General features: G+C 37.8%; 1 protein-coding gene across 1 annotated transcript; it reads left to right on the top strand.

Moving 5' to 3' along the window:
• Positions 1–599: 599 nt before the first annotated feature.
• LOC130881006 (olfactory receptor 4K3-like) lies at positions 600–10,767 on the top strand. The gene is made up of 2 exons (XM_057780185.1): positions 600–1,528; positions 10,719–10,767. Exons 1-2 carry the CDS (start codon positions 600–602, stop codon positions 10,765–10,767), a joined length of 978 nt encoding a protein of 325 aa, XP_057636168.1.
• The last annotated feature ends 5,515 nt before the right edge of the window (positions 10,768–16,282 follow it).

The following is a 16,282-nucleotide window of genomic DNA, read 5'->3' as shown; positions in this document are numbered from 1 at the left end:
TTATGTATGGTATTCTGTACAGCTTACCTCCAACAAGGTTGGAACTTTTCATCTTTAAACAAATACATTGATTCAATGATGCCAAAGGAATGACTCTACTGGTGATCAACTGATTCACTATACATGTTGCAATTGAATAGTAAGAACTTTTGTACTGAAGTGCAATGTAATTCCTATCAGATCCAAAGAATAAACCTCATTTCTACTATGAAGTGTTGTGCCTGCTGGTGACACATTCAGACAAATTTTTACTAACGAACAGAAACCCCTTCCGGGTGCAACCACACACATTTTTAGGTTTTCACGTTGCTGTCCTGCTTCCTCACTGCTCTCCCGTCAGAGGAATTTCCTGATAGAGTATGTGGCTGACTCCATGCTTCTCTTCTCGGAGAGATGCTCTTGGCTCATTACCTTTCACTTGGCATCACTTGGCAGTGACGTTTCTCAAAGCCGTCAAAGAGTTTTCTTTACATGTATGCTTTTCCGTTTCAGGCATAGATGTTAACCTTCAATGTGAATGTTAGATTCCACCTGTTAAACCACTTTCTAGATTGATCTAATTTATCTTTCTTTCCCCCGCAGGCTGTTTCTAAAGGCACATGAGCAAAATGGATGGAGGCAATCAATCTGTGGTGTCAGAATTTGTGATTTTGGGTCTTGCCCACTCACAGAATCTTCAAGTCTTACTATTTGTGGTGTTTTCATTATTTTATCTGCTCATCGTGTCCGGAAATATTGTCATCATGATTTTAATCACCACTGACCCCCATCTCCATTCTCCCATGTACTTCTTGTTGGCCAACCTGTCCTTTGTCGATATGTGGCTTTCCTCAGTCACCACTCCTAAAATGATTGCAGACTTTCTCAGGGAAAACAAATCCATTTCCTTTGCAGGCTGCATGTCCCAGGTCTTCTTTGCCCATTGCATTGCTGCAGGAGAGATGGTACTGTTGGTGGTGATGGCTTATGACCGGTATGTGGCCATCTGTAAACCACTCCACTACTTTACCATTATGAGCCTGAGAAGATGCACTGGGCTGGTGTTGACTTCCTGGACCATTGGCTTTATTCATGCCATGAGTCATCTTGTGGTGATTGTGGAGTTGCCTTTTTGTGGACCCAAAGAAATTGATAGTTTTTTCTGTGACATGCCATTGGTGATCAAGCTTGCCTGCCTGGACTCCCATGATCTGGATATTTTAATGAACGCTGACTGTGGGGTTGTGGGTGTAACATGCTTCGCTCTGTTGCTCGTTTCCTATACATATATTCTCATCACTGTTCGCCAGAGCTCTAAAGCTGGTGCATCTAAGGCTCTGTCCACATGCAGTGCCCACATCACAGTGGTGATGATCTTTTTTGTGCCCTGCATCTTCATCTATGTGTGGCCCCTCAGTATCACCTGGTTGGACAAATTCCTTGCTGTGTTTTACTCTGTATTTACACCTCTCCTAAACCCAGCCATTTATACACTGAGAAATAAAGAGATGAAAAATGCTATGAAAAGGTTTATAAACAACTACATGGATTCTAACGGAAATCACTAACAGAAACTTACTAAATATTTCAAGTAATAGAGATGATCTCCAAAAATAAGTTTAAAATTGGAAAATTTACTTATAGTCAATATTTTTACCAGTCTACTAATTCAGGTATAGGTTTAATACATTTCAGAGAAAATAATTCTTACTAATCAGTCAACATAACATTTTTAATTATTAACCAGGAATAGAAATATGAATAATCTTTTTACAGTAATGCTATTCAACCCATTCTGCATTCTCTTTTGCCTTCCATAAAGTATAACAATGTTTTTTTACCAAAATTATATGCTTTCTCTGTGATTAATAACTTAGAAAAATTTATTTCAATATAATTATGTATATTACACATCCCCTGAAATTTCAACTTAACCCCTGCCAAATGGCAACATCATCACTTTTATTTATCACAGATATCTAACAAAATGCTAATGGAGACAGGAAGAAGAAATAAGAAAAGATGAGATAAAAGCAATAAATCATACATGCAACAGCAATGGACTTTGCTGTGTATTCTTTTAAAACTCAATGTGCATAATATAATAATAAAAGTTTACTAATTCTAAATTGTCTCAGTCTCAAGTACTGAAATTTTTCAGGTGATTATTAACATTTCGCAAAAATTTTAAATATAATGTTCCTGAGGACCGTGTGCGTGAATCCACTGTTTAATCCGTGAATTTGTGCTTAATCTACTTGTTAACACATAACAGACCTCTAACATATACATTTGTAAGAATCTGTGCTGTGCTATCTCCCTATAATTTATAGGTCAGGAAAGCTCCAAATACCTCCAAAACAACTGTGGCCATTTCCATTGTTCTGATTTATCCACCATAACTAGTTGGTATGACCCTATTGCTGAAGCACAGCATACTTTGGCTTCAAGGCAAAGAAAAATCAATTCCAAAGTGACAGAGATACTTTTTCTAATCTGACATGAATTCATTGTATTGAAAGGGGCTATGTAGCCCACAAGAGACAAAAGACACCTGGGGTCTTATCTATCTCCGGATTCTGCATGCAATGAATGACCTACCAAGCAAGATGTAGCCACTGATGCAATAATGACATTGCTTTTATGGAGTAACTCATCACTTTCTTATTGGATTTGAGGTCTTTTCCATGGGAAATAATTGATAACTAGACCCATAAGCCTGATTGAAAGCCTGTGGCTGGAAGAGTCAGATGTCAATTTCTAAAGGGTGAATCTAAGTTTGCCAAATGGTGACAATGTCAAACTCCTGTTAAACAATCATATTTGTAACCATAGGGCTGTACTATTCTCAACCTTAGTGAGAAAAGATTTTTTTTTCTGAAGGGGTTAGTGATTAATGTAGAGACACAAAAATATTCAAAGCTCTGAGAAGCCAACTGAACCCCAATAAGTTGGTTTATGTACATGTATTTTCCAATATTTGTGTGACTCTGCAATAAGAAATGTATGAATGAAGGTTCTCTTCCACCACGTTTCCTCTCACTTCTCATGGCCTCATACCTAGCTGGGGATTACCTATGTTCCTTTAAGTAACCCCTCAACTGTTCTATGTCATAAACCTCACTAAGCCTTCGTGACTTAGTCACTAAGAAGGTCTTTGATAAAATCATACTTTGGTCTGTATTTGATGACCTTTGGGATTGTTAAACATTTAATAGTGTCTTCTTGGGAAATCTAATGCACAAGGGGAAGAAGCCCTACAACTCCAGCCAAATATATTTCAAATAAAAAAAATATAATCAATACTGAAGGAGAAAAAGGGCCTCTGACATACTCTTTGGCAGGTAGTTTATCTTTAAATTAACTTTTAGAGTGAAAGCTATAACTGTATCTGTGACATACAGAGATATACTCAATAAACAAGACCATACCTGAGCTTGATACAGAAATGACACCTGGGGAGTCCAGAACAATTGAAGTAATCATTTAGAAATAAGACTTCTTATTCGAAAAGAGCATTATTTATGTCTATGAATAGTTTAAAATGATTTACATGTTCATGTTACTAAATGGACTTTCTTTTGCTGATTATTTGCTATTACATCATTTCATTTTCAATTTAAACTATCATGTTTTATATTTATTTTTCTTCCAAAAAACCATGCGGCTATCTTTTAAAAATACTTGTCCTTGTTTATGCAGTCATTTCTAGGCAGGACTTCCTAAATTGACCATTTTCATTTTATTTAACAGCTATTATCTAGAGGGGTGTAATTACAAAAATGCACAGGAACAAACATGAAGCATGGAGAGGCTTGAAGTGCAATGTGTGGGATTAGAATTGGTGTTGCTGATGCTATATTCTCTTTCTTTCTCTCTCTCTTACTATTGTTATTTTACATCTATAGATGTGTATATGCATGATGGTATATATTCTAGAATATAGCGATATATATAAATATATGTATATATACATTTGCTAATATTTAAAGTTAACTGCTAGCAGTGAGAGAAAACACATAATTATGCTTTCTGATTCATGAACACAGCACTACTGTATTACCAAAAATAGAATAAAGCAAGTGTCTAATTAAACTTCTCTATCTATCTTGCCTTTGAATAAAATGCAAAAGTGATTATAAATGTAAATATTAACTCAATCTACAACTGGAAGGATTCAAATTGTAAAACAAATGACAAAAAATAAATTTCAACAAATAAAGTAAAGTGGAATTTTAGAAGGAACTCTATATTAAATGATCTAAAAACATGTCAAGTGAAAAATTAGAGAAGACTAACTTATTGTATTTTGGAAAGCATAATTGGACAGTAAAACTGTAAAATGCAAATAAATCATTTGCTGTTATTCTTTATCAAAACCAGTTTTTCTTTCATTTGTTGCTACTGGTTGTTAGCACAGTTTGCGTTTCCCTGATGATTAATATAAGCCAGCTCATTACTGCTTTTTAAAGTATGTTTGATAATTTCCATAATGAATACCATGTATTCATTACACACTTCCAGCCCTCCCCCTGCAACTCCTTGTTGCTCCTGGCAACATGCCTCATTATGGACTTCATGCCTTTTTGTCATTTCCTGAGTCAAGTTGTTGCTGCTTTGGAGTAGCAGCAGCTACATCTCTACAATGTATCTCCCTCTCACAGTGACCTCAGCTGCTAATAACTCCTCAGCTAGGCCTGAGCACTCATGCACCACTCGCCCACCAATGCTTAAAGGTGACTAGCTTTATATCATGGGGTGTTCACGCAGTTAGCAAGAGGTGCCATAACTCAGTGAATAAGGTGGTCATGTCCAGAAGACACTGATTCTCAGCAGTTCTTCCCAGCATCTGTTTTACTGTCTTTCTGCCACTCTTTTCACTGACTGCAGGCAGGGCTGGGGTGATAAAGACATCCATTTAGGGCTGAGAACTCCACACTTTCTATACTTTGAGTTTCTCTATTAAGCATTATTGCCTGTTGCTGAAAAAAAAACTTTTCTAGTGAGGCTGAGACCTGCACTAATCTGTGTACCCAAAGATGAGTATTTACAGTAGGTAGGCTGAGCAAGAGTCACCTAAGAATTTTTTGGTGGCTGAAAAATTTTGTTTCTATACTTGGAGTGTGATTGCAAGAATGCTCACTTTATATAAAATCGTTTGTCTCATTGTATTTTCTGTATTCTAGTTTTTGAAATCTCGATGAATATAAATTAAATAAAATTCAAAACTTGGTAGAAAACTGGAGATACATAAATCCAACCCACAATCTACCTTGTCTGGAAGCCAGGATTCAACTATCATTGCCAAAGGCAAATCCCATGAGCAAATTCTCTGTTGACAGTGGAACTCAGTAAACAGGAGAAACTTTGCTCTTGTGACTGGAGGCCATGGGCATCTTCAGGGAGATAGAACAACACCAACATGCAAAGTTTCTGTCGCTGTGGGACAGTCCCTTGTGTAAAGAGTGCTACAGAGTTTTGCCATAATAAAAACAGCTAATTAAGAGGGCTAATTGTGCTTGGACAGTGACCAAAAGGAACTGCAAAGGCCAAGTACTGGCTGCCAGGAATCAGTCTGCCCTGGGAGTTGCTCTTGGAATCACATCAGCTCTCCCACAGCAATGAGAGGGAAGATGCGTAATGGGTCACCGGGGGATGACACTGATTTCTGTGAATTACCATTTCTTTGCTCTTCTAAGAGTAAGCCCATGAAGCTGAAAAACAAGCAAATTAGAACTGAACACAAAATAACACTACTGAGAGTTGTTTCTGTGCTATCTATGTAAGAACGAAAAATCATATAATCTCTGGGACCCTGAAGTTGAAGATGGTAGTAAAATTTAATGCTTTGCTACTTATTAATTTCTTCATAGAAAATGGAAAAATTAATAGGATAAATAAGGTGAAAGCCACACCAAAATCCAGAGGGAATGAATATTCATTACCTAGTTGACCATAAAACTTTTAATTAGAAATTATATAAAGTGCTTTTACCAATACAGATTTTCTAAGTGGATTCCAGTCTGAGTAGACCCATCCAAAGGCTGACTTCCTACCACAACAGTTTAATAAGTAATCTTAAATTCGGAAAAGTCTCAATTGTTTCCTGAGATTACAATTAGTGAAATACATATATCCTAAAAATAAATTTAAATTTATAGAAAATATCCAATCATATTTAAATCCATACTTAATAATAAATAAAGAATTTTGACAAATAATTGATGATGAGAAACAGTGTATTTCTACTTACCCTTTTAGCCTATCCCCCAAATTGGTGAATCTTATATTTGAAAACAGGAAACCTGCTCTAGGACATATACATCTAACCATATCTGCTCATGTTTGCTCCCTGTGGTATGGTATGTATGTATACAAACATATATGCACATGTTTGTGTGTATACATGTGTCTATATGCACTTATGTGTGTATAAACATATATGAAACAAAGGGGAGACACCTACCTACAAACACAGAGATGGAAGGTAGAGAAAACATGTTAAAAACCATTTGTTGTTACTATAAGATAATTACACAATCATATAATCAACAGGATTTTGAAAACATCTACATCAAGTAAAAAACAGAGACCAAGAAACTAGATATGCCCACCTGTGATATATTCCCACCACTTTTTTTTGTTCATTGACTTTTTTTATTAATTAATTAATTTATTTAATTATTAAAGATTTCTGCCTCTTCCCCGCCACCACCTCCCATTCCCCCCTCCTCCCCCAATCAAGTCTTCCTCCCTCCTCAGCCCAAAGACCAAGCAGGTTTCCCTGCCCTGTGGGAGGTCCAAGGACCACCCACCTCCATCCAGGTCTATTAAGGTGAGATTCCAAACTACCTGAGCTCCCACAAAGCCATTACGTGCAATAGGATCAAGAACCCATTGCCATTGTTCTTCAGTTCTCAGTAGTCCTCATTGTCCGTTATGTTCAGCGAGACTGGTTTTGTCCCATGCTTTTTCAGACCCCGGCCAGCTGGCCTTGGTGAGTTCCCGATAGAACATCCCCATTGCCTCAGTGTGTGGGTGCACCCCTCGCGGTCCTGAGTTCCTTGCTCGTGCTCTCTCTCCTTCTGCTCCTCCTTTGGATCGTGAGACTTCAGTCCAGTGCTCCAATGTTGGTCTCTGTCTCTGTCTTCTTTCATCGCCTGATGAAGGTTAATATTCAGGAGGATGCTTATATGTTTTTCTTTGGGTTCACCTTCTTATTTAGCTTCTCTAGAATCACGAATTATAGTCTCAATGTCCTTTATTTATGGCTAGAAACCAAATATGAGTGAGTACATCCCATGTTCCTCTTTTTGGGTCTGGCTTAACTCACTCAGGATAGTGTTTTCTATTCCCGTCCATTTGCATGCAAAATTCAAGAAGTCTGTGTTTTTTACTGCTGAGTAGTACTCTAATATGTATATATTCCATACTTTCTTCATCCATTCTTCCATTGAAGGGCCAGCAAGCCGACAGCTAACAATAAATTAAACGGAGAAAAACTCAAAGCCATCCCACTAAAATCAGGAACACGACAAGGATGTCCACTCTCTCCATACCTCTTCAATATAGTGCTTGAAGTTCTAGCAATAGCAATAAGACAACATAAGGGGATCAAGGGGATCCATATTGGAAAGGAAGAAGTTAAGCTTTCATTATTTGCAGATGATATGATAGTATACATAAGCGACCCAAAAAACTCTACCAAAGAACTCCTACAGCTGATAAACACCTTTGGTAATGTGGCAGGTTACAAAATCAACTCCAAAAAAAAATCAGTTGCCTTCCTATACACTAAAGATAAGGAAGCAGAGAGGGAAATCAGAGAAGCATCACCTTTCACGATAGCCACGAATAGCATAAAATATCTTGGGGTAACTCTGACCAAGGAAGTGAAAGATCTATTTGGCAAGAACTTTAAGTCTTTGAAGAAAGAAATTGAAGAGGACACCAGAAAATGGAAGGACCTCCCTTGCTCTTGGATTGGGAGGATCAACATAGTAAAAATGGCAATTCTACCAAAAGCAATCTATAGATTCAATGTAATCCCCATCAAAATCCCATCAAAATTCTTCACAGATCTGGAGAAGACAATAATCAACTTTATATGGAAAAACAAAAAACCCAGGATAGCCAAAACAATCTTATACAATAAAGGATCGTCTGGAGGCATTACCATCCCTGACTTCAAACTCTATTACAGAGCTACAGTATTGAAAACAGCTTGGTACTGGCATAAAAACAGAGAAGTCGACCAATGGAATCGAATAGAAGACCCTGACTTTAGCCCACAAACCTATGAACACCTGATTTTCGATAAAGGAGCTAAAAGTATACAATGGAAAAAAGAGAGCATCTTCAACAAATTGTGCTGGCAAAACTGGATGTCAATCTGTAGAAGAATGAAAATAGATCCATATCTATCACCATGCACAAAACTCAAGTCCAAATGGATTAAAGACCTCAATATCAGTCGACACACACTGAACCTGATAGAAGAGAAAGTGGGAAGTACTCTACAACACATGGGCACAGGAGAACACTTCCTACGTATAACCCCAGCAGCACAAACACTAAGGACATCATTGAATAAATGGGACCTCCTGAGACTGAGAAGCTTCTGTAAAGCAAAGGACACTGTCACTAAGACAGAAAGGCAACCCACTGACTGGGAGAAGATCTTCACCAACCCCGCAACTGACAAAGGTCTGATATCCAAAATATATAAAGAACTCAAGAAATTAGACCGTAAAAGGTTAATCAATCCAAATATAAAATGGGGCACTGAGCTGAACAGAAACTTTTCAACAGAAGAAGTTCAAATGGCCAAAAGACACTTAAGATCGTGCTCAACTTCCTTAGCAATCAGGGAAATGCAAATCAAGACAACATTAAGATACCATCTTATACCTGTCAGAATGGCTAAAATCAAAAACACCAATGATAGCCTCTGCTGGAGAGGTTGTGGAGAAAGGGGCACACTCATCCATTGCTGGTGGGAATGCAAATTTGTGCAACCACTTTGGAAAGCAGTGTGGCGGTTTCTCAGGAAAGTCGGGTACAACCTACCTCTCGACCCAGCAATACCACTATTGGGAATATACCCAAGAGATGCCCTAACATACAACAAAAGTATATGCTCAACTATGTTCATAGCAGCATTGTTTGTAATAGCCAGAACCTGGAAACATCCCACCACTTTTGTCTCAAGTCAGTACTCAGAGTACAGTTTAATTCAGCAAGTGTTTCCTGAGTGACTATAGGATGTCAGAAACTACAGCTAACAAATGATGTCAACTAAGGAATTTCTCTACTTTATCTCTGCCATCTTATTATCTCCTGTGAGAGCCAGCAAGTAAAGAGAGAAATGGTGGAGGGGACAAGACCATAGTAGATCTGAGTAGATAGACGGTGAAGATAATACAAGAGAAGAAAGTATTTAAGAAAGTTTCCAAGAGGAAATAAGGAAATGATGGGGGAATACCGAAAGTAAGTAAATATTAACCAAGTGGTTACATGTGTGTATTTGTGCATTTTCTAAACAAAAACATGGGCACATGCAGGAAGTTGAAAAAGCATCATTTAGCTTTGTTACATCCAGATAATTGATTAAAGAATATTAACAACACAAACTATTGGAAATATGTCTAGGACATGAAAATTTCTGGTTATATAAAATTTGAAATACAAGGGAGAATGAGGCTGTTTTAATAAAGATAGTAGTTTACCTTTTTTCTTTTTTAGACAAAACAGAAAGCTTTGTTTTCCCGGCTGTTGTCCTAACAGAACCTTGTTGTATGCAACAAGTATAATGATAGCACTGATGATAGATAGCAATGGTGATGGTGATGGTAACCAACACTTTACAGGGTACGCAATCTCCAAACCTGAATTCCCACTGTCAATGAGCACAGCTGTAGTTAATAACAGCAGTTTGAATCGGTATGACCAACATAGGCTTCTGTATTTGGATGCTTGGTCATCTGGGAGTGGTGCTACTTGACAGGGTTTGGGAGGTACAGACTGTGGCGCGCAACTCCCCCAGCAGAGAAGACGACCACAACAGGATTCTTCTTGGAACGTACTTTATTGGAGCGCAGAAGACTAAAGATAAGATTGAGGCGAAAAGACCCCGAGCCCGACTGCGCGGGGGGATATATACAGCGCCTGGTCCGCCTATGATGTGTCATTGCTTGATTGGCTCGGCCCACACTGAGGCAATTGCATGAGCAAGACGTGTGAGCAATTGATAGGTGGAACTCAAACCACTCTTGGGCCAGAGGTGAGCGTGCGCAGAAGTTGTTTACTAACTAGGGACAACTAGCAAATGGCGGCAACGGCTTAGTGCCAGACCCTGAGAACAGAAAAGGCGTGGCCTTTCAAAGGAAGCACATCACTGAGGTTGGACTTTGTGGTTTCAGTTGCTCAAGCCAGATCCAGTGTCTTGCTCCTCCTCTTGCTGCCTGATGATCTGGATGCAGAACTCTCAGCTCCTTCTCCATCACCAAGTCAGCCTGCATGCTGCCTTGCTTTCTGCCATGATGATAATGGACTAAAACTACGGATTGTAAGAAAGTGCCAAATAAATACTTTCCTTTATAAGAGTTCCCATGTTCATTATGTCTCTTCACAGCAATAGACCATTAAGACAATAAATAATAATAATAATAGAGAATATTATTGAAGCAAACAGTTTTTTCATAAACTCTCAAATCTTCCTGGTGGCATAGTAATAATACACCTTCACAATATCACTTACATCTTGACAATGTAGTATTTCTTACTTAAACAAAATTTGATAAATTACTGCATTCACCTTGTTTTGTTATTATTTCACAAAGTTTGATTAATTGCAGAATCAAACAGAAGATAAGTGTTTTAAGACTCTTTCAGCATTTCTGTCAGATCCTTAGCAAACTGAATAACTGTTAGATATCTGTTGTGCAGCACATAATGTGGGAGACAAAGTGAAAATGGACTGAACACGGTGGACCCACTCAGTGGAAAGAGACACAGAACAGTTGTCAATTGCACAGCATAGAGTCCTTCCTAAAGGTCGCAACAATGCCAATGAGAAGGTCTTAGCAAATTATCCGAGGTCTAAAGGCAGTGGAAGCATAGGTATTATAAAATAAGTGGCAAGGTGATATTGTCTGAGTATAATTTTTACAATAATTTATTTGTTTGTGCATGAGTGTATACGTACACACTTACATATAGGTACATATTGACCATCCATGGTGTCACCAGTCCATCTCCAGAAGAATGATTGTCTGCATCCTGAAACACAGGTGACTTCAGCACAGCATCACCCAACACAGGGTTTGGGGCCTTGGGGGCTTACTCTGAATCCTTAGGAGCTTGGAAAATGCAGTCTATGTCCCAACTCTGACAGGGACACATTCTTCGTCTCACTCTCCTCAGAATATAGTTTCACTTATTTTGTTCTGATTTTCCTCATTTACAGAATCACACAAAACATACTTCAACATATTTTATCGCCTGCCCACACTTCCCACACTACAAACAGATATCAAAGACAAGTTTTTTAAGTATGTAATTTAAATACCAATAATCTTTTATCCTAAAACTTGACTTCTCTTTCTACTTGAACCTACAGCTTCTTTATGAGTATCCAACTTGATTAGCAGATTGAGGGAAAGAAAACTATTGAACTCCTTTTAAAGACAGTTCTGCAGAGCTTGCATATATAGTTTGTGTTTTTTAGCAGGTAGTAAATTACTTGTTTTACTTACCTGTCCATCATATTGGAAGATCTTACTATCTGAGTAATTAAGTCCCTGGGTTCAGTCAACAGTACTATGACAAAAAGATATCTATCATCTCTACATCTCAGAAACAAATATTAGTTTGTGTTGGTTATCATAACATAAATATCTCTACACCTAAAGAAGATTTAAATAATCACTAGCACTATTTTACTAATTGTTGTTGGCATTATCCCATTACTATTTCATTAAGGAGAGCCCCATAGAAATGTTTTTTCTACACTAAGAAATGCTTGTACATTTTTTCCAACACAGTCATTTATTGACTTATTCATTTCTTAATTTTGGTGACAACAGTATTATTCCACCCAATTCTCTTTTTAGTAATAGGAAAATAATAATTAGAATTCACCACTAGGGGACACTCTACACATATCAAAGTTTTTCCACCCCTTTTAAGTATCTGGCAAAACATAACCTGAAAAAAAAATATTTTTAGGAATAAATCACATTAATTAATGACTCTAACAGAAAACTTAAGAGGAGGAGCTATACTTCAAAACATTCTAAAAGATCAAAATTATGCTCACATTAAAACAAAAAGTAATTTATAGAATAGTACTTATTACAAACTTTACAAAAGATTCTTTAACAAAATGTAAATAAATGAAACTTCAATAAAAAGGGTGGAGCAATGTGCATGTTAAGAATGTATTATATACATATATAAAATTGTCACAGAATAAATAAGTTATTTTAAAATAACCTCTGCAAAGACACAGTCTCAACTGGTCATCTCTTGTCATCAATTGAAGTTTTCGCAGGACTGAGTTGTTGGCCAAAACAGTCCCATGGAAATCTCCAAACAACCCATCCTGTTACCAAGACAGGGGGTTGTTCTCTGCAAACTGACAGCAGGGAATCATTGGTGAGGACAACACCCACACAACACATTCAACATGGAGAGTTAGAATTGGTTCCTACATAGAACCTTCAACCCCATGCTCTAGTATCTTTGGTATGGAAAGTTACTCTGAAGGCTACCAAAAACGAAGCATAAATACCTATCCAGCCACAAAACCTTTGATCTACAATGCTGTCTTGCCTGCAAAATATAGTAGGGCAATGATGGCACAAAGATCATGAGAACAACCAACCAAAGTCTGATTAGACTTAAGGCTCACTCTACAAAATGGAACCCATTCTTGGCACAACCAAACACTAGAGATCCCAAAGACCTAGGTTAAAACCATATATTAGTGGACAATAAAAAAGTAACAATGGCTCTAAATGATATTCTGCTATATCCATATATCATAGCTTTATTCAGCCACCATCAGAGTTGCTTCCTTTCACAACAGAGTTGCTTCCTTCTGCAGTAGATGAGAACAAATACATAGACCCAAAGCCAGATGTTATGCATACAGACAAAGACTTCCCCTCTCAAAGTTCAGGGAACCCCATGGAACAGGAGACAGAGACATTGGGAAGACAAATGGGATAGTTTCAATTTGTTTCTCCTAACGATCAAAAATGTTGAACATATTTCTATTTGTAAGTATCTGTTCTGTTTTTTCCTCACTAATCGCTTGGATTATGTAGTCTTCCTGTGTTTAAGGGTTATTTTTTTTAAATTCTTTGTATATTCTGGTTATTGATCTTATTTCTTCACAAGCATCTATCAAAACTTTTTAATCTAGTGATGATTTCTTTCATTGTGCAGTTTTGTTAGATTGTTACTGCTGGGAGCCATGTGCTTTATTTCAGAAATAAGGCCTGAGAATAGTATGGAAAGCCTGGGAAAATTTAACCCATTTTTAGCAAAGCCAATGAGTAGCTTGCTATATAATTCTGGGCATGACCCCAATTATATGCATATGTGCTACCTGCTATTCCTGCTTTCCTTACACAAATTATTGCTGGCTGCTTCTAGTTTCACTTTCTTAAAGCCATAGATGAAATGGCAACTGTATTAGGAAAACCGTAGCCCTGGTGACCCTTCTCTGGGTGAGTCAGAGTGGTTGTTGTTAAAAATATACAGTGGAACTGAATTAGCCCCTACAGTCTTTGAATGTTTCAGGTGTGACTATGAATTCAGGATCCTCAAGAACAGGATGTTGCCTTTCCAATGCACCTTGTAACTGACCTGAAAGAGTCACAGAAGTTAATGACAATATTACAAATTTGCATAATTGCCCTGGAAAGAATAATTTTAACCATAAAAGTCGAGGAGAAATGTTAATAAGTAGATGATATCAAGAGTTAATGGGAACAGTCTAGGAACAGGGAGTGAAGCAAAATCATAGAAACCGACAATGCCCTCATCTCTATAGCTGTGCCAATACATAGAAAGCTGAAAGGAAGGAGACATGAGAACAAAGATAAGCAGTGACAACTATTAAGAATAAGTTTTTAAGTTATGTAGTTTATAGGATGATAGGAGAAAACCTGGTATATTCCCCACAGGAGTTACAATAGTATAGACTGAAGAATGGATTGACTCAGCCTTGGCTAAGGAGTTGATTGTGAGAGTTTAGATTTGACCAGAGGTAAACATTAACCATTAAAGGCAAAAACTCTTTCACTTTGCATGATGCTGTAACCACAAATGCTGCCAACTGGGCACACTGTTCCATCTGTAGGTGTGCCTAGTTAGAAAACTTCCTTTCTTGCTTGCTATACTTCTCATGCTTCAAATAGTAAAGCTATGAATCAAGTAGGTAATGATTACCGGTGAAGAAGTTGAGAGATGGAAAGGAAAGAGAACAAACTGGCAATTATTGTAATTGTTATTAGAAACTTAAGGAAACAAATATGATTGTAAAACTGTTCATGCAAACTATTGAAACTGTATAAATAAAAACAGCTCAGGCTACCCAGGGCCACTTGTTGGAAACAGGTAGTCAGACTTTTCTTCGTTTCCCCGACTTCACACATCAGTCCCAGGTCATCGGACCCATTAAGAGAAGGTACAGTCCCATTTTCTATTCTTTCTATTATTTCCTGAGTTAGTAGAGTTTTGCTCAGAAACTCATTGCCTCTGCACACACCTTAAATTGTTTTCTCCATACTTTCTCTGGCAGCTTCAAAGTTTCTGAACTTACACAGATTATAGTCTCTGGTCAGTTATGAGCTGATTTTATACAGAGTAAGAGATATAGGCATAAGAATCAAGTTATGGATACCTGCGTGTAAACACCTAGCTCACCCAGCATTGCCTATTAAAGAGACTTTCTTTTCTCCTATGTATGATTGGAACCTTGTTCAAGAACTTAACACCTGTATCTTCTGTGTCATCTATTATATTGCATTGTTGTATGAATCTGCTTTGATGAGAGAACCTGCTGTTATCCATCATATGTGTCCATACATATCTGGTATATTCAAAGACAAATATCACTAAGGCTACAAAAAAGATGGAGAGATGTTAAAGATGGAGAATTTTATCAGAGGCCGGAAAGCTTTAGTCAGACTAATGACGTTTGCTATAGTAATCCACTACACTGCATAACAGCCACAGTTAGTGAGCTCTACATACCAAAACTATTCTACAAACTTGATATCACATTTATTCAGTTTATTATTATTAGAGCTAAGTATGTGACATAGCACATGTTCAGAGGACAGAAGACAACTTTCAGAAGTTAATTCTTTCTTTCCATCATTGGGTGGATTTTGGAGATCAAACTGAGGTACTTGACTGGAAAAGTGCCTTTCTCCACTGTCTTAGCCCCTGTTCTATTGCCATGAAGAGACACCATGACCAAGGAAATTCTTATTTTTAAAAAGCATTTAACTTGGAACTTACTTAAAGCTTCAGAAGCTGAGCCCATTGTTAACATGTCAGGGAGCATGGCAGCCTACATGCACTGGAACAGTACCCGAAAGCTACATCCTGATCCCCTTGCCAAGAAAGAGACAGAGGGAGACTGGACATAGCTTGGGCAGCCCATCCCCAATGACACACTTCCTCCAACAAGGCCCCACCCCCAATCCTAATCCTATTGAATAGCGCCACACCCTGATAACTAAGTATTCAAATGTATGAGCCTATGGGGTCTATTCTTTTTTTTTTTTTTTTTTTTTTTTTTTTTTTTTTTTTTTTTTTTTTTTTTTGGTTTTTCGAGACAAGGTTTCTCTGTGGTTTTGGAGCCTGTCCTGGAACTAGCTCTTGTAGATCAGGCTGGCCTTGAACTCACAGAGATCCGCCTGCCTCTGCCTCCCGAGTGCTGGGATTAAAGGCGTGCGCCACCACCGCCCGGCCTATGGGGTCTATTCTTATTCACACCACTAGACCAATGAAGTCATCTCACTTTACCCCCCAAATTGGATTTTCAATGTTCCCACCAATTAATCCTTCAAATCCTAGTCAGACTATCTCCACCTCACAGCAAAGCACCATTTGGCTATTCTCTGTGTAGGGCTGCTACACAATAAAGGCATTCATTCCATTATTTAACAGTATTATGTGAGATGAGAAAAGTGTGGGTAAAAGTGAAACAGAGCACATATGAACATATAACATAACTAGAGACTGGCTTTGCCAATGTTGTGCTTGATCTGAACCCGTACTG

Source organism: Chionomys nivalis, chromosome 9 (assembly GCF_950005125.1).
Source record: "Chionomys nivalis chromosome 9, mChiNiv1.1, whole genome shotgun sequence".
Classification (NCBI taxonomy): Eukaryota; Metazoa; Chordata; class Mammalia; order Rodentia; family Cricetidae; genus Chionomys; species Chionomys nivalis.
This window is presented reverse-complemented; position numbering and strand designations above follow the sequence as displayed.